We start from the raw sequence: 15,671 nt of genomic DNA on the forward strand, positions 1-15,671 counted from the left end.
AGTGCTTGGTTTCATTCAAGAGAGACAACTCCGTTAATCCTTTTTCATTAGTTTGTGAAGAGTTAGCTAGCAGACATTTTCAGTGATCCTCAGTATGGATGATTTAGAGAAGAGGAAGTTGATTTTAGAGTATTATAACAAGGCCATCAGATCAGCTAAAGTGATTTCAAGTAGAACAGGCATCCCTTTGTCCACTGTTTATCGTGTTTCGAAAGATATTGCAAATGGATATGGCATTGAGCACCAGGGAGGCGCAGGTAGGCCCAGAAACTGTCGGTGACAGGAGGCGGCTTGGTATTCTTGTTTCTACACTGAAATTCTGGACCAAACAAATTGAAAAACCTTTGTATCAGCGCCCAAAGTACAGTCCCAAAACTTAACGTGCGGGGTGGCATATCTGTGTTAGGGGCAACGCCCCCTCTGTGTATTTGAAGGGAATATGAACAGTGAGCGGTACACAGATATTCTCGAGGGACATTTACTTCCATCCGCTCACGTGTTCTATGGAAATGTTTGGATTTTCCAGTAGGACAACGACCCAAAACATCGTTCATAGCATTCACAGGCCTGGTTTCGGACCCAAATGTGACATTATTAGATTGGCCAAGCTATAGCCCTGACCTAAATCCAATAGAAAATGTTTGGGAAAAGTGTCAATAAGACAAATCTGACAAATATTGCTGAAATGAAAGAAGAGGTGGTCCGATATTTAGACAGCATGGCCCACGACTTTCTAACTTCTTTGATCAGTAGTATGCCCCGCCGCATTGAAGCCTGCATTGCTGCCCATGGTGACTTGACAAAATACTAACTGTTCACCTGTCTTTGAATCTGTAGTTATGTTCTGCTAATATTCACATTTAATACGTGAGTAATGAGTGAAAAAAAATTTACAGTCTTTAAATTCTCAATAATTTCTGGTTGTACTATAGTTAAGCCACACAGTAGACGTTGGGATGTATGATTGTATGGAAGAAACAGAAAAAAGCTTAAGTTGGGCTTAAAAAAAAGCAGGCTGACATAAAGCTGAAACGGACAGATCATATTGTAGAAAATCGAAAAGCAGAAGTTAAGACAGTAGGTTACTTCGGGTCGGTTGTATTGTATTGAATAAAATCGAAACGTAGAAGTTGAGATTAAAACATTAGGTGGACAGAGTGTATTGAAGAAAAGCTTAAGCTCAGACAAAAGGTTCGGGAGGACATGCTGTATTAAAGAACGTCAGAAAGTAGATGAATGGCGGGTGTGACATTTAGTAAACCTGGTGGACAAGATGGATTGAATAATAATAAATCCATACTCTAAAACATTATCGAACCAGTCAATGCTTTGTCGTGCACTCGATGTTCTTTCGAGACCGTCTATGGATGTCCACAAGCGCCTCATCTGAACAAACCAAGTGGCCTTAGTGGGCGCCATATGTTTTCCTGCATGTGGGGAATCAAACATCCAAGAATCAAACTACCCACCCAACTACACCATGCCACTGAAACTGATTTTCTTATCCAAAAAACCGTGAAGACGTCCCGGTTGAAAGCTGATTCTTAGAGGCGTTGCTGACGTGCTTTGAGTGACATGCTGGCCTTTCTGTACAATCCGACTTTCAACCCCAAGAACACTATAGTCGGCATCAGTCGCCCACAGAGAGCTCTCATCCCTGACATTGACGACCCGAGAGCCTTTGATTAACGTTAATAGCTCGACAGAAAGATCGAAAACTTTAATTATGTTGTACTCTAACATAGCCCAAGTGTGTGCTGGTCGCTTGAAGACTATTAACACTAGTGGAAATGGAAACGTCATGCGGGTTCCTTGTTTCCAGACTTCCATCAGGACTATGGTGTGTACGACCCCTGGCTGTGGTTACGTGTAGGTATAATTACAGGAGACGCTTGGTTTTGATTGGCACGTGACGTGGAAACGGAAATCGGAAGAGGCCGACGATAGGGTATGAATTAGCCTTTAAAACTTAACTCAAACTGAGATCGTGATAGAGTTTCCAGTAACAACTGCATGCATATGAAGATTGCAGCACATTAGCCGTGTGTCATCTAGTGCGATGATACAGCTTTATCACGTTATATTAACAGACGTGGGTTAACATAACTCCATAAAAACCATTGTGTCAACTGACTTAGGTTAATATAGCTTCATAACAAACATTGCGTCAACTGACGTAGGTCAATATAACTCCATAACAACCACTGCGTCAACTGACGTAGGTTAATATAGCTTCATAACAACCATAGTGTCAGCTGTCATAGGTTAATAAAGCTTCATAACAACAATGTCTCAACTGACGTAGGTTAATAACTTCATAACAACCATTGTGTCAACTGACGTAGGTTAATATAACTTCATAACAACAATGTCTCAACTGACGTAGGTTATTAACTTCATAACAGCCATTGTGTCAACTGACGTAGGTTAATATAACTTCATAACAACAATGTCTCAACTGACGTAGGTTATTAACTTCATAACAGCCATTGTGTCAACTGACGTAGGTTAATATAGCTTCATAACAACAATGTCTCAACTGACGTAGGTTATTACCCAGATAACACAGCTTCGTTGGGCCGACGTCGGTATAAGTAAAGTCGGCAAAAACCGTTGGGCCGACGTTGGCTTATTGTCACGGCAATCGGTCGGCTGAAGGGTGGCACTTGCAACAGTGGCTCGACGTTGGCACGCCACCGTATTCAGGGTTTGTCATGCACACGTACGCAAACTGTACACATATATGTGATAGATTCTACATCCCTTTTCAGGAAATGTGCCAGACCATACTACCAAGCTCGGTACTTTCCTTTGCCATATTTTGTTGATCGTAATTAATTATGTGCATGCTTTCATGCGCCTTACGTACTTACTATAGTTGATATATATCTAAAAAATGAAAATACATTTAATTTGATATGTATACAGGGTTACATACGATGAATATTTAAAGTTAAAAAGTACTATGATTTAATTTATTTATACCGCCTAGCCTCAAACTTTAATTTTCAACCGGAGCGTTTGCCACTAGCGGTCCGCGGTCAGCATGATAGTGGTTTATCTTCCCTAACCAGAGGGCGCTGTAAAAAGGAACTGGCTTTAGGCGCGAAATTGGACGCGCGAAATTGTTAGCAGACGACGTAGCAGACGACGTGGCGGGCAAGTGAGTATTCACTCTCCTATTCTCGAGATGTATCCATATTCTATCGGTAGTGACATGTAAACATCGAACTACAAATCAATATTGTATCTTCTAACAAAGATATTTAATAGAGGAAATGCAATCAAAACATAATTTGAATCGTTTGGTGAGTTGTAAAAGACTATTGAAAAATGGTCCGGTAGATTATATTATGGCGAGAACGGCAACTTTTTTCAGAGTACTGAAACAGCAACAATTCATACCACCTTACCATTTTATTACTTTTATGATATTCTAAATTCGATATACTTCTTGAAAATGTCGATTTTGAAGCTATGTTTTGAAGATTTGTTGTTGTCTTGGGTATCACTGAATACCGTTACCGCGAAATTAGGGCACTCTGTTCCTGTCCAAGATGTTGTTTTCCGATGATTTTTTTCTTTGAAATTAAGCACCGCGAGAATAGGGTCCCACGTATGTATAGTATATGGATATGCATAACTTATATTTGTCGGGTAATAGTACCATTCGGCATATTATTCACTAAACCTGAGGTAGGGGTTTTGAAATCTCATTAGCACAACTTCTTTCAACTACAACCAGAGAGCAGAGTTGCTTCCCTTGGAAAGCCTGAAAATATTGACATGATTACCTTTCTATCAGCTGACCGTTGCAAGTCAACATTGATCGTTAGGAATTTATTACTTGCTCAGTTGTTTATCATTAATTATAATGATGAGTTGAAAAATAATTTTGCTCAAGTTAGATTACAATCTGGTTATGTGGATTATGAATGTTAACTGAACCTAAGTTCAGCCAGCTAAACTTTGTGTGCTTATCAGCTGGCTGAACTAACTAAACTTGTGGCCACTAGAGTTTTAAACATTCTTTTTATCTCTGCCTCAGGTAAATATGCTAAACAAAAATACTGAAGTACCCACCCAATTTTCAATATTGAAGTATGTAATGTTACGATCCATATAATACTTAATTATTGAATATTGGGGTTGTCCTGAAGGTATTTTGTTGAGTATAACAACACTGGAGTTTATCAACTGACATTTACCATTCTGACTAGATGATAACATGATCTCTAAACAGTGTCATATACACTATATTCATTAAACAAACATCTACAAGCTTAGATCTGCTTCTTCGACAAATATAGAGTAAACGGGAATTTATCACAAGACTAACAAGTGCATGTTTATAAATTAATTTGAGTAAATATTTTTATTCAGTCATAACATGTTTTATTAGGTCGTTGAACCTTTTTCTATTGCCCTTTTGGCATTTAATGCATTAGTTTTTTGGTTTGTTATTTTCCCTCGGGGGTATTAAAATGGGGTCTATGCACCAGTCCGTAACATTCTTTTAGGAGCAACCATATACATAAACATCTTCAAATTAAAATCTATTTGCCAGTTGCATGTGATGTAGCTTGACCATGTGAGCTGCTTGTTTTTAATTCTATGGAGGGGTAAGGGAAGAGTACGCGTGACAGTCTCCTCCGGACATGCATTGACTATGATTTGTTAACCCTGTTCACAGGTGAAAAATGGATAAGATTGTTAGTCAAAAAACAATCAGACGCAGAGCATCATCTCAAACGGCTCGTATACTTGCACATTATGAAAGTACACCCGACAGCGAGAATGTTCCCAATAATGAGATTTATTATCATGAAGATGTCTCTGAATTTGATAAACATTGTCAAGGAGGGAATATCCACATGAACACTGACGATGAAGGTGGTGATGGTGATGAAGATGGTGACAGTTTTAGAGAAACCAGTGTTAGCAGCTCAGAGCATGACTCTGATGGAGAGCTCGACATTAGGGAGAAATTGAAGCAGTGGGTGCTTGATAGTGGGACACCTTAGTGTCACACTAATAAACTGCTGGATATCTTGAGGCCATTTTTTCCATCTTTGCCAAAAGACAGTCGTACACTGTTAGGAACAAAACGGTATTTTGACATAGAGGAGGTATCTGGTGGAAAATTTCACTATTTTGGACTGGCTAATACCCTTAAATCAAAATTGGATCAGTTAAATCCTGATGGATGTGACACACTTACCTTACAGATAAATATTGATGGTCTGCCTCTATTTAAGAGTAGCACAGAGGGATTTTGGCCTATTTTGGCATTAATCAAGGAAGAAGTGGAACCAGAACCCTTTGTTGTGGCATTGTGGGTGGGAAAATCAAAACCAAAAGATTCCAATGAGTTTTTGACAAGATTTGTTGATGAAATGAAAGACATTGAATGTAATGGAGTCAAACTGAATGGAAAGACCTATAGTGTGACAATTCTCAATTTTGTCTGCGATGCACCAGCACGTGCCTTTGCAAAGAAAACAAAAGGCCATTGTGGATACGAGGGGTGCGATTTTTGTGTACAGCACGGTGTTTATAGAGACAGAAGGATGACTTTTCCAGAAGTTGATGCTCCAGCAAGAGCTGATGTTGCTTTTGATGATATGCAGTACCTTGAAACAGGACATCAACTTGATAAATCTGTATTATCTCAACTCAACATAGGTCTAGTGACTCAATTCCCACATGACTATATGCATATAGTATGCTTAGGTGTTGTTAAGAAAATAACTGTACTGCTCACCAGTGGTCCACTACATGTGCGTATTGGAGGTAATGCAAAAAAACTGATTTCAGAAACTATTGTGAATTTGGGCAGATTTTTGCCGCGCGAGTTCATACGGAAGGGCAGGCCTCTCACAGAAGTTGAAAGATGGAAAGCTACAGAGTTTAGGACGTTTCTGTTGTATACTGGCCCAGTTGCCCTCCGTGGCAAGATTTCACAAGCTCTCTACAATAACTTTTTATTGTTGTTTGTAAGCATCAGGATTCTGTCAAGTGAACAGTTTTGTTACTTGTTTAATGAATATGCAGAGCAGTTGCTGAAAGTCTTTGTACAGAATGTAAGTGACATTTATGGACAACAAGCAGTCATTTACAACATCCATGGAATAACTCACCTTGCTTCTCAGTGTAGGTTGTTTGGCACACTTCACAATTTCTCCGGCTTTCCTTTTGAAAATTTCTTGCAAAAAATAAAAAAACTCATCCGCAAACCCAACTTGCCACTTGAACAGGCTATACGGCGTATGGATGAAAGAAAAGGTGTTCTGAAAACTCCAAAAATGTCACCAAACATTTACTGCAGAAAAAAGCACCAAAAAGGTCCCATTCCTGAGGATATTGCTTCATCATGTGATCAGTATGAACAGATTGTAATGAATGCTTACCTTCTATCCCGTAAAGCACCTGACAATGCTATCATTGTTGGTGACAAAACATATGTCATTAAGAATATTTTGGTACACAACAACCACCGAAAACTTGTTTGTCAGGAATACAAAGAGCAAGTAGAATCCTTCTTTCAGTATCCATGTGATTCTAAATACCTTAAAATATCTGTTGTTAAAAACTATGAGGTCGATTAAAACAAATTAATCCAGAAAGCATATCTACCAAAGCTGTACTGATGCCTTTTGAGTCAGGATATGTTTCACTTCCAATGCTGTAGTCTTGGTGATCTATAGCTTGTTTTTATATTGTATTGTCCAAATAGTGCTTTCAGTATTATCTCTCCATACTAGTTTTAGTGGTAATTGTGATATTCTAGTTGTTTTACTGTCCTTCGTCGACAGGTGTTTTATAATATACATATATTTCATTTCAATATCAAATGTCCTCGTCACAATATGGCTGAAATATTGCCGATGTGACGTTAAATATTAACTCACTCACTCCAATGCTGTTATACTGCATTTGTGTTTTCACTGACTGTGAGGCTCAAATTTGTTAGAGAACTGTTAACTTAGAATACTTGTTTATAATATTGTCTCTAGGAAGTAGTATTAGACAACTCAACTGAACATGCATTAGATTTAAAACCTGAATGTTTATTAATGTCTGTATATTATTAACAGTTTGAATATGAAAATATGTTGTTTCAAGTTATCTCTTTAGTTAGATCTCTTTAGTTATCATAGGAATGCTATGTGCTGTTCAGTTTATAGGAAATGTATGCAGTGGTACTATTCACCGAGAAAAATGAAGTTGAAGCAGTGCCAAAATGTTGGCTGTATGGTAAAGACAAGAGCAAATGTTACTGGCCTCCATACAAAGGAAAGCAAATGATGAGAGCCATAGAACAACAAGAAGTGCCCGACCCTGAATGGGACAGCTATGATGTGATACTGCTGAAGGAAAAGGGTTTGATATGCATTTGAAATATATTATACATGATGTAAATTGTTAACTTCATGACATTAAGTATGATTAAGTTATTCACAGAAAAATGTTTGGGTTTCTAATCAGGACTGTGATGTCTATGGTTTTACAATTTAGAAACTGTCATGGGCAAGTTACTGTAACAGTGTCCAATCTCGGACGCGTGATTCACTTGAAAGTATCATGAACATTATGAAAATCTCCTCTCATTAAAAATCTTGGTGTATGGCAAACCCCCTCTTGATGTTTGGTCCAAAATTGGACACTGCTTTAGTATAAATCTGTGGTAAAAGAATATTGTCCTTTTCCTGTTTCACATGCAGTGTTGTTTTAAGTCATCTGTTCCTGTTTTTTCACAGATGACTTTTCTCAAGCAAGGAAGACATTAAAAAAAGCAGCTGATGGTGTCAGTGATCTTGCCACTACAGATGAGGATAAAAAACGGTAACTATTTAGTTAAACTCATATGGTTTGAAGACTGGAGTTGTAAAATATTGCAGTTTTTAAACAATCATATTTTTTTTAGATTTATCAGATGCAGAGAACTGTTACAATTTACATTATATTACGTATTCAGTATCCAGGTAAAGTTGGCAACAGAATTTTAAATTCTAAATTTTCTGTTTCAGGCGGCGGAAACCTGTTACCATCGATAGTGACTTTGAGGTAGAAGCTGAAGTTGATGAGCCTAGACATGAACGTGGCAAGAAAAGATCACAAACTGAGTATGTCACCATGGTCACAGTGCCATGAAATTTATTGCTGTAGTATTATGATCATGTTATTAATTACAAGCATGTAAATAGTAAGACAAAATGTGCTTGAGTTGAAAATGTCTATGTGCTGAGCTTGAATTAAATCTGGCTAACATGCTTAACTGATAATTTAGCTAAAGGAAGTCATGCTTCATTGTGTTCTCAGCTGCACAATATTTTTCTAAAGGCAAATCACATCATCTGATTCTGAGGGGCCTGCCTCAAGTGAGACTTTTCAGAAGTCAAAGAAAGGGTATTATGTTTGAATTTTTTTCTGTTTGTACTAATTGCAACACTTACACATAGGTGCATGAGGAAATTGGTTGAAATTGAAATGGTTGTAAATGTTGGATTTAGTCTCTAAAATGATGTTATATTCTGTCATTTCATCTTGTTGACTTACAGAATTTTCTGATATTTTAATGTAAATGTCATTTTGTGAAACATAGTATGTTTATCTCCTGAGCAAAACCATGTTTGTGAGATTATTGCAATGCAAGTGTGTTTAGAATATTACTTTGTTGTTGTTAGTTCAAGTAGAACTATTGAGATCTCGCCACCCTCTGTTCCGGCCTTTCCAGTAATCCATCCAAGGCAGCAACTCAGGTAAATATGTGTGAAACATCTCTTTATATTTTGCACATTAGTAATTTTTCATTGTTGTGAAACACATTTTTACTTAACTAAATTACTGATGAGATCACTAGTTACTATGTTCCTGTACAATAACTAGTTGCTTTCTCTTTGTAGAAACATTTGAATTTGCATATATATATATATATTTCCATGGATGACCCATGACATACACATTTTTAAAGATTAGTTGTTGTTTTTTCATCCAATGTTTTTATCTTTATTTCTACTTGTGCAATGGAAACAGTTTTACCTGTCCAACATCAACTATTTGCTTGCTGGCAATGCAGAGGCATACAATTATTAATACACTTCACTCCTTCTATGAAAAAAAATATGCAGTCCAACAATTTTTCATGGTTAGATTTGTATTCTTTTCCAGTTACACTGAGCCACCTGCATATAACACAAACAGCCTACCGGTATCACCAAAGCCATCAACCAGGTAAGGAATGATGATAATACAGAAAGAGACTTGATTGTATTGTTGTGCTTATGTAAATGAATACTTTTCTATGTAATTTTAAATTCATTTTTGTTTAAAATTATAACTTTTTAGAATAATAAAGATTTCACTTGGTTAACTAGTAACTATAATACAATCACTAATACGAAATTTACACTGAGGATATGATAACAAAACAGACTCTGTTATGTATTGTGATTATCTCTACTTCTTTGTTCACAGTTCTGCAACCATGGCCAATGAAAACATGTAAGATGACTTTTAAAACACTCTATTCACGATCATCGTTAAATTGTTGCATTTAATACGAAATAAATTGTGTAAAGATGTTTGTGCTAAGATGATATTATATTTAGGTTACATGACCAGTTTAACTAAAGTTTCATGGGACATCAGGGTTGTTTCTGTATAGTTAGTATGTTTATTTTCTTACTTTGCAGACTGAAAAAATTACTTGAAAAAGTGAGTGAGGTGCAGGAGCAAGTCAGGCAAAATACGCTGATCCTAAAGAGCCTTCATGCCAAGCAAAGTGCGGTCTTGTCTCCAGATCTTGTACGGGAGAACTTTCATCTCCCAATGAGAACTGGGGATGATTTCGCACAGGTTGAAGAAAAGCTATCTGAAAGGGAGAGTGAAGCAATACTGGTAAGTAAATGTTTAGTTGTTCTTTTTTTGTAGCTCTTTCAAAAAAATGGTAGCGCTCAGGGGGAAGTATGGACGTAATACATTTTATGAAAATGTTATAGTCAATAGTACACTTATGCAAGTTAATCTAAACAAATTGGTTTTCTTGAATAGATTGGGTTTGTTTTGTTATGAGCATTGGGCATGGAATTGTTAATATCAAATAAACTCCTGAAATATGTAGTATCCTGTTTGTAGTATTTCAGTGTCCTTACATATTTAGAATGTTTTGTTTTATCCACGAAATGTTTCAGGTTATGATCAATCCAGGTATTTGAATACTTTTCCTTAACATAGAGTCCTTTTGCACTGTCTGCTTCTTGTGTATGTGTAGTTCGATTATATGCATCTATCCCATATTCACCTAATGTTTCCTGTGCACTTGCTGAAAGGTGGCGGGGTTATGGTCCCTTTCGCTTTTCTTATACTCTTTCTTAGAGTGCTTGTGGTTGCTTTTCTAACACTTTGAAAGAATAAATACTAAAGACAGTGTTTGTTTGCAATAGTTTACATTTCTTAAAATTGGCATGAAGACAGATATAAATTGTTAGTGTTTCTCAAGATTTCGATGATGTGCTCACATCAATCTGGGGCTGTATTTATAAAAATTGTTAGAATTGTTAAGAATTCTTAAATGAAGGAAATTCTTAGAATTCCATGATATTTACACTTAAGTGTTAAGAATTTCTTAAGTCACATTTATAAAACATTTTACATATATAGATTTATTTATAAACACATTTTTGGATTAAAATTACTTGATTTACCTACCTTTTCAATCAATGTTTTTGCCAGGAAGCTCCTCTTCCGGTAACTGAACGTAAACAAACTGAACTCGGTTCGGTCTGCTATTCAACTCTTCTTAAATGTCAGCGCAAGCGCCGCCATCGACATTACATGAGCTATTAATAACCTCAGGGAATTCCCGGATTTCCCTTGACAACAACACTTAGTATTTTCTTAAGACTGTACTCCCATTCTTAGTTAAAAGTTACACTTAGACCCTTTATGAATAATTCTTAAGAGTTACTTTTAGCTAAGATATTTTTTTTGTAGATCTTAGAGCAAAATTAAGAATTTTCTTAGAATTTTTATAAATAGGCCCCTGGTCCTATGTTTGCATATAAATGTCATGGGTTTTGTAAAGTGAAAGATTTGTCAATTAACAACATTTCAATCAAAGTGAAAAAGTTTTTGTTTTGCATCCAAAAAGCATAGTCACCAAGCCATAACCATATACTTGAATAATAATGTGTAGCACTGATACAATGCCGTTACTTGAGTGTCATGTTTTACATCAGTTTAAGTGACTTTATTGCTATACACACATTAATTTGTAGTGTTTTTAATATAGGTCCGTCATATTGGTAGTTTGGGTGGAATCACGGCAAGAGAGGTTGTAGACAGAATAATGTCTACCCTCTTTACTCCAAGCCTGGCAGCTTCCTTTAATTGGAAAGGGAGGGGCCACAAGATGGGACCTGCCAGCACTTCGCTGGCAAGAATAATCAAAGGTATCGACTAGATGAAAAGGAACTGAGCCTAAATCTTTTGATGTCAGTGTTGCGAAAGCTGTAGTGCTGTGACCTCATTTCTGAAGAGGCCAAGGCAGGGATGGAAATAACCCATTGCCTGACGTCAGAGTCCAGTGTTTTTTCTGTCGAGCAAGCAGATATGTGTATCATGCTGTACTTGACTTTCCAGTGTTACTTATGCTGTTTATTTAAGAAATCAACAAGAAAATAGGCCTGTATAGTGGAAAAATTATCAGGGCAAGTGATTTTACATGTGCAACTGTGCCGGAGTACACTAGCAATTTTAAATTTATTTCCACCCCTGGTATAGTGTAGTGCTCAAAGATTAATATTTTCCGTTCGAAGTTAATGAAGAATGATATTGGATGATAAATAGATTCTCTATGTATTCAAGAAAATCTTTCATAAGGGTTTCTTGTTGTCTTGTATAACAGTGTCTTGTCTGTTTATATAAGTTTATTTTTTTATTCAGATGCATCAAAGATTTCCGGCTGCACGGAATCAGCTACTGAAATCCATATTAAGAACTGGCTGAAGTATGCAGCAGACAAGGCTGGAGGGCGCAAGAAGCGTGCAGACAAGCAAAAAGGTACATATTTCTCAGCCTTTGTATAGCTTTTGCACCCTGCAGTGAGATCAGTGACCAGGCAGTACATCGGATGTGTAGTTCGATTATATGCAAATTGAAATTGAATAATTCACCAAATATCATTTCTTAATAGTCATCATAAGAGAAAGCATTCAAATCAAACTGTGTGTTGAACTTCCCAAATTTCTACTGTAAACCTGACTCTACAGAAGTTACTTAATACAATTTCAAGCGTTTACGTTTTCAAAATCTTATTTTGGATAGTATACCATAACATGTCTCTCTGTTTTCAGAGAAAGAGAGGGAACTCGCGGCAAAAAAACAGGCACTGTCTCAGCTGATGGACACTTCTGATGATGATGATGATGATGATGATGATAATAATGCTGTGATTTAAATAAATTTGTGTAAACATGTTTTACTTTTGTTGTCAATCATCAAAAGACAAACTGAAATACAGTGGCTGAGTGATGCTGATATTCTTTGCAATTCTTTGGTTTGCTACACAAGATACTGAGCAAACTCGAGAAGGGTAGTTTGTCCAGCAAAACTTGTAATCTGACCAATCAAAGATATACTTTTTTATAACATACAAATGTTATCTAAGCTAGTATCATTTCCTGTACAGTGTTCATGCGGACAACCCTGCACATACAAGCTTCCTCAGATCTTGTGTAGCGAACCTTGGGAGCCAGTCTAAGATCTGCTTTTAATGAGATTGTGGAGAGAATCTACGTACAAGTGTTGTTATAAACAAGCACAAACGTTACAGGAGTGGATAAGTGAAATATGTACAGTATAGTGCCATAAGTTAACAAAGGTGACATTTCCATATTAATTTGGTGTAGAATAAATAGTTTTAATGAATTTAATTTTCAGAGAATCTTCATAAAACTTTGCATGTTTGTGAGGAATCATCTGAGTTTCCGTTTCAATTTCGATTGACAATAATGCAACAAAACATATGCATTGTTGTATATAATCATTTAACATGGCTGTCTATGGGGCATGGCCTTTACAAAACGTACATACATATATGTTGGTAAATATGATGTAATTGAATAACTACTAGTCAGATAATTGAATTGAAATTATGCACTTTGGGCTGGGATGATTTCAAATCTACCTGCAAAAATTCACATTGATCCAACCAGAATTGAATTCATAAAATTATTTATGCTACACCAAATTAACATGTAATTATATGGAAATTACATGACTGTTCCCTCACTTATGGCACGATTCTGTATGTGTGTGGGGATTACAGGTGATGCTCTTGCTATTTGATAGGTTGGCCCAACGTTGGGACATCAGTGGAATAATGTCATATTGCCAACGTTGGCCCAACATATTATGAGTGCGACGTTGAGCCAACGTTGGACAGCTGGGCAAAAAGACGTTGGCCCAACGGTGGATTCTGACGTTGGCCCAACTTATTGCAATGGTTGGTCCAACGTTGGCTCAACGGCGTTGTGCTACTATCTGGGTAAGTTCATAACAGCCATTGTGTCAACTGACGTAGGTTAATATAGCTTCATAACAACAATGTCTCAACTGACGTAGGTTATTAAGTTCATAATAGCCATTGTGTTAACTGACGTAGGTTAATATAGCTTCATAACAGCCATTGTGTCAACTGTCGTAGGTTAATATAGCTTCATAACAGCCATTGTGTCAACTGACGTAGGTTAATATAGCTTCATAACAGCCATTGTGTCAACTGACGTAGGTTAATATAGCTTCATAACCATCATTGTGTCAACTGTCGTAGGTTAATATAACTAAGGCCGAGAACGGGCTTCACGAGCGAAAATAATCGACGGATTTAAGACTTTCTCCAACTTAAAACGAAGTCACCATTGCATTCACGTGTGGAACTAATGTACAGTGACACTGGACACCAAAACACGTACTGATGTCAAACGTACTTAAACATTCTGAAAAACGCACCCGTTATAAATACTCGTGCTGCTATAATCTACAGCTTGTGACGTATAAAAAGGAAAATCACAACGGAAACTACCTTCTCGTCACCACTGTCAGCGTAAACAATGGATTCTGATGATGATCTGTTTTTGACCCAAGACCGGTATAACATTACACTTGGTGATTTTGCAATCAATGATGAATTTGAGACTTTAATCAATTTGGATAAATCAAACATCGATGATATTACTTTGAAGGAATTTGAAAACGAGAATTATGTTTTAGGAGAGGGTCAAAATTCATCTGAAACTGAACGTTTCCTAGCCAGTCAAGAATTGAAAACAAGTTGCAGTCTGACCCCATTAATTCAATCCCCCGTGCACAAGACCCCGATAAAGGAAACAATGCTCTTGAAACGTTTCGTTTCGGAACTCCAATGCCAGGTAGTCAGTTAGAGACACTAAGCAAGTCTGCATTTTCGACAAAAACTGAAAACAAGAGTATGTGGGCAGTGCGTCTGTTCAGTTCTTGGTGTGAAGAAAGACAAAAACAATTCCCCAACTCCTAAATAGCATGACCTTTTGACTTTGGCGAGAAATGAATCCGATCTGAATCGAACTTTAATCATATTTGTTACCGAGGTTCGAAAGCAGAACGGGACAGAGTGCCGCGGGAACTCTCTGTACGAGATTCTCCCTTCTTTACAGTACTATATCCGGAGAAATGGTATCCCGTTAAACTTCTTTACTGAGCACCGTTACGAAGGCCTGAGAAACATACAAGATGCCAAAATGAAAGCATCGGTTAGACAGGGCATAGGAATCACAAAGCGACAGAGGAAGAAGAGGATATTTTGCGGGCGAGATCTCTTTTAGGAAGCGATTCTCCGCAACAGCTCAGTGACACCTTAATCTATTTGATTGGCCTTAATTTTCAGAGCAGGAGACGAGCATCGATTTTTTGCGGTTAGGCGAAACATCCCAACTTAAGGTAATGAAAAACGTGAATAAAGGGTCCAAGTTCCTAGTTTACACCGAGGACATGTCCAAGACCAACAGGGGCGGCCTTAAACACCGGAAGTGCGAACGTAAAGTAGTGAAGGTGTCTCAGAACAACGAGCGGCCAGAGAGATGTTTGGTTCGTCTATACGAAATGTACTTGAATCTAAGGTAAGATATCATGAATATGTCACTTACAATTAATTTTAGCGATCTATTCATTTGCAATATATACTGAACATCAATGAAAACGCACCACCTGTAAATTTTGAAATATGGTAATAGGATTGTGAAATAGAGTGAAAATGAATAGAGTGAAAAATACCACAAAAAGACAATAAATAATGCTGTACAGTAAAGAACGGATTGCCCGAACACATCATGGAACACATCACATGACAACAACAAAATTCATGCACAACACACACGAAAAGCACAAATTGCATGCTTAAAACATGCTGATTAGGGGTATAAATGACTGTCGGCAAAAAAAGCTGTACCTCCGCAAGTAAAGTTTATTTTGCAATGCCAAGATTGTCATCAGAGGAACGAGAACGGGCGTTGGGCATGTTGCAGGTTGGCACGTCAAGCAGGATTATTGCCAGACGATTTGGTTTCCATCATTCCACCATCATAAGACTTGCCAACAGGTACCAATAAACAGGAACCATCAGGGACCGCCAA

General features: G+C 37.2%; 2 protein-coding genes across 5 annotated transcripts; both read left to right on the forward strand.

Moving 5' to 3' along the window:
* The first annotated feature begins 2,591 nt into the window (after positions 1-2,591).
* Positions 2,592-12,478, forward strand: LOC124254830. 4 transcript variants are annotated; one of them, XM_046688678.1, is made up of 12 exons: positions 2,592-3,163; positions 7,181-7,383; positions 7,761-7,845; positions 8,031-8,126; positions 8,344-8,409; positions 8,688-8,762; positions 9,172-9,234; positions 9,478-9,504; positions 9,696-9,900; positions 11,294-11,453; positions 11,947-12,063; positions 12,357-12,478. In XM_046688678.1, exons 2-12 carry the CDS (start codon positions 7,191-7,193, stop codon positions 12,458-12,460), a joined length of 1,191 nt encoding a protein of 396 aa, XP_046544634.1. In that variant the 5' UTR covers positions 2,592-3,163; positions 7,181-7,190; the 3' UTR covers positions 12,461-12,478. The 4 variants fall into 4 exon arrangements, with proteins under 4 accessions (XP_046544634.1, XP_046544636.1, XP_046544635.1 ...); XM_046688679.1 differs by lacking the exons at positions 2,592-3,163; positions 11,294-11,453 and adding an exon at positions 10,194-10,209 and having other exon boundaries at positions 6,827-7,383; XM_046688677.1 differs by lacking the exon at positions 2,592-3,163 and having other exon boundaries at positions 6,828-7,383.
* Positions 3,450-6,790, forward strand: LOC124254829. The gene has a single exon (XM_046688676.1). It carries the CDS (start codon positions 5,397-5,399, stop codon positions 6,606-6,608), a length of 1,212 nt encoding a protein of 403 aa, XP_046544632.1. The 5' UTR covers positions 3,450-5,396; the 3' UTR covers positions 6,609-6,790.
* Positions 12,479-15,671: the final 3,193 nt, after the last annotated feature.

Source organism: Haliotis rubra, unplaced genomic scaffold (assembly GCF_003918875.1).
Source record: "Haliotis rubra isolate DU_JTF1 unplaced genomic scaffold, ASM391887v1 Scf584, whole genome shotgun sequence".
In the NCBI taxonomy this organism is placed as follows: domain Eukaryota; kingdom Metazoa; phylum Mollusca; class Gastropoda; order Lepetellida; family Haliotidae; genus Haliotis; species Haliotis rubra.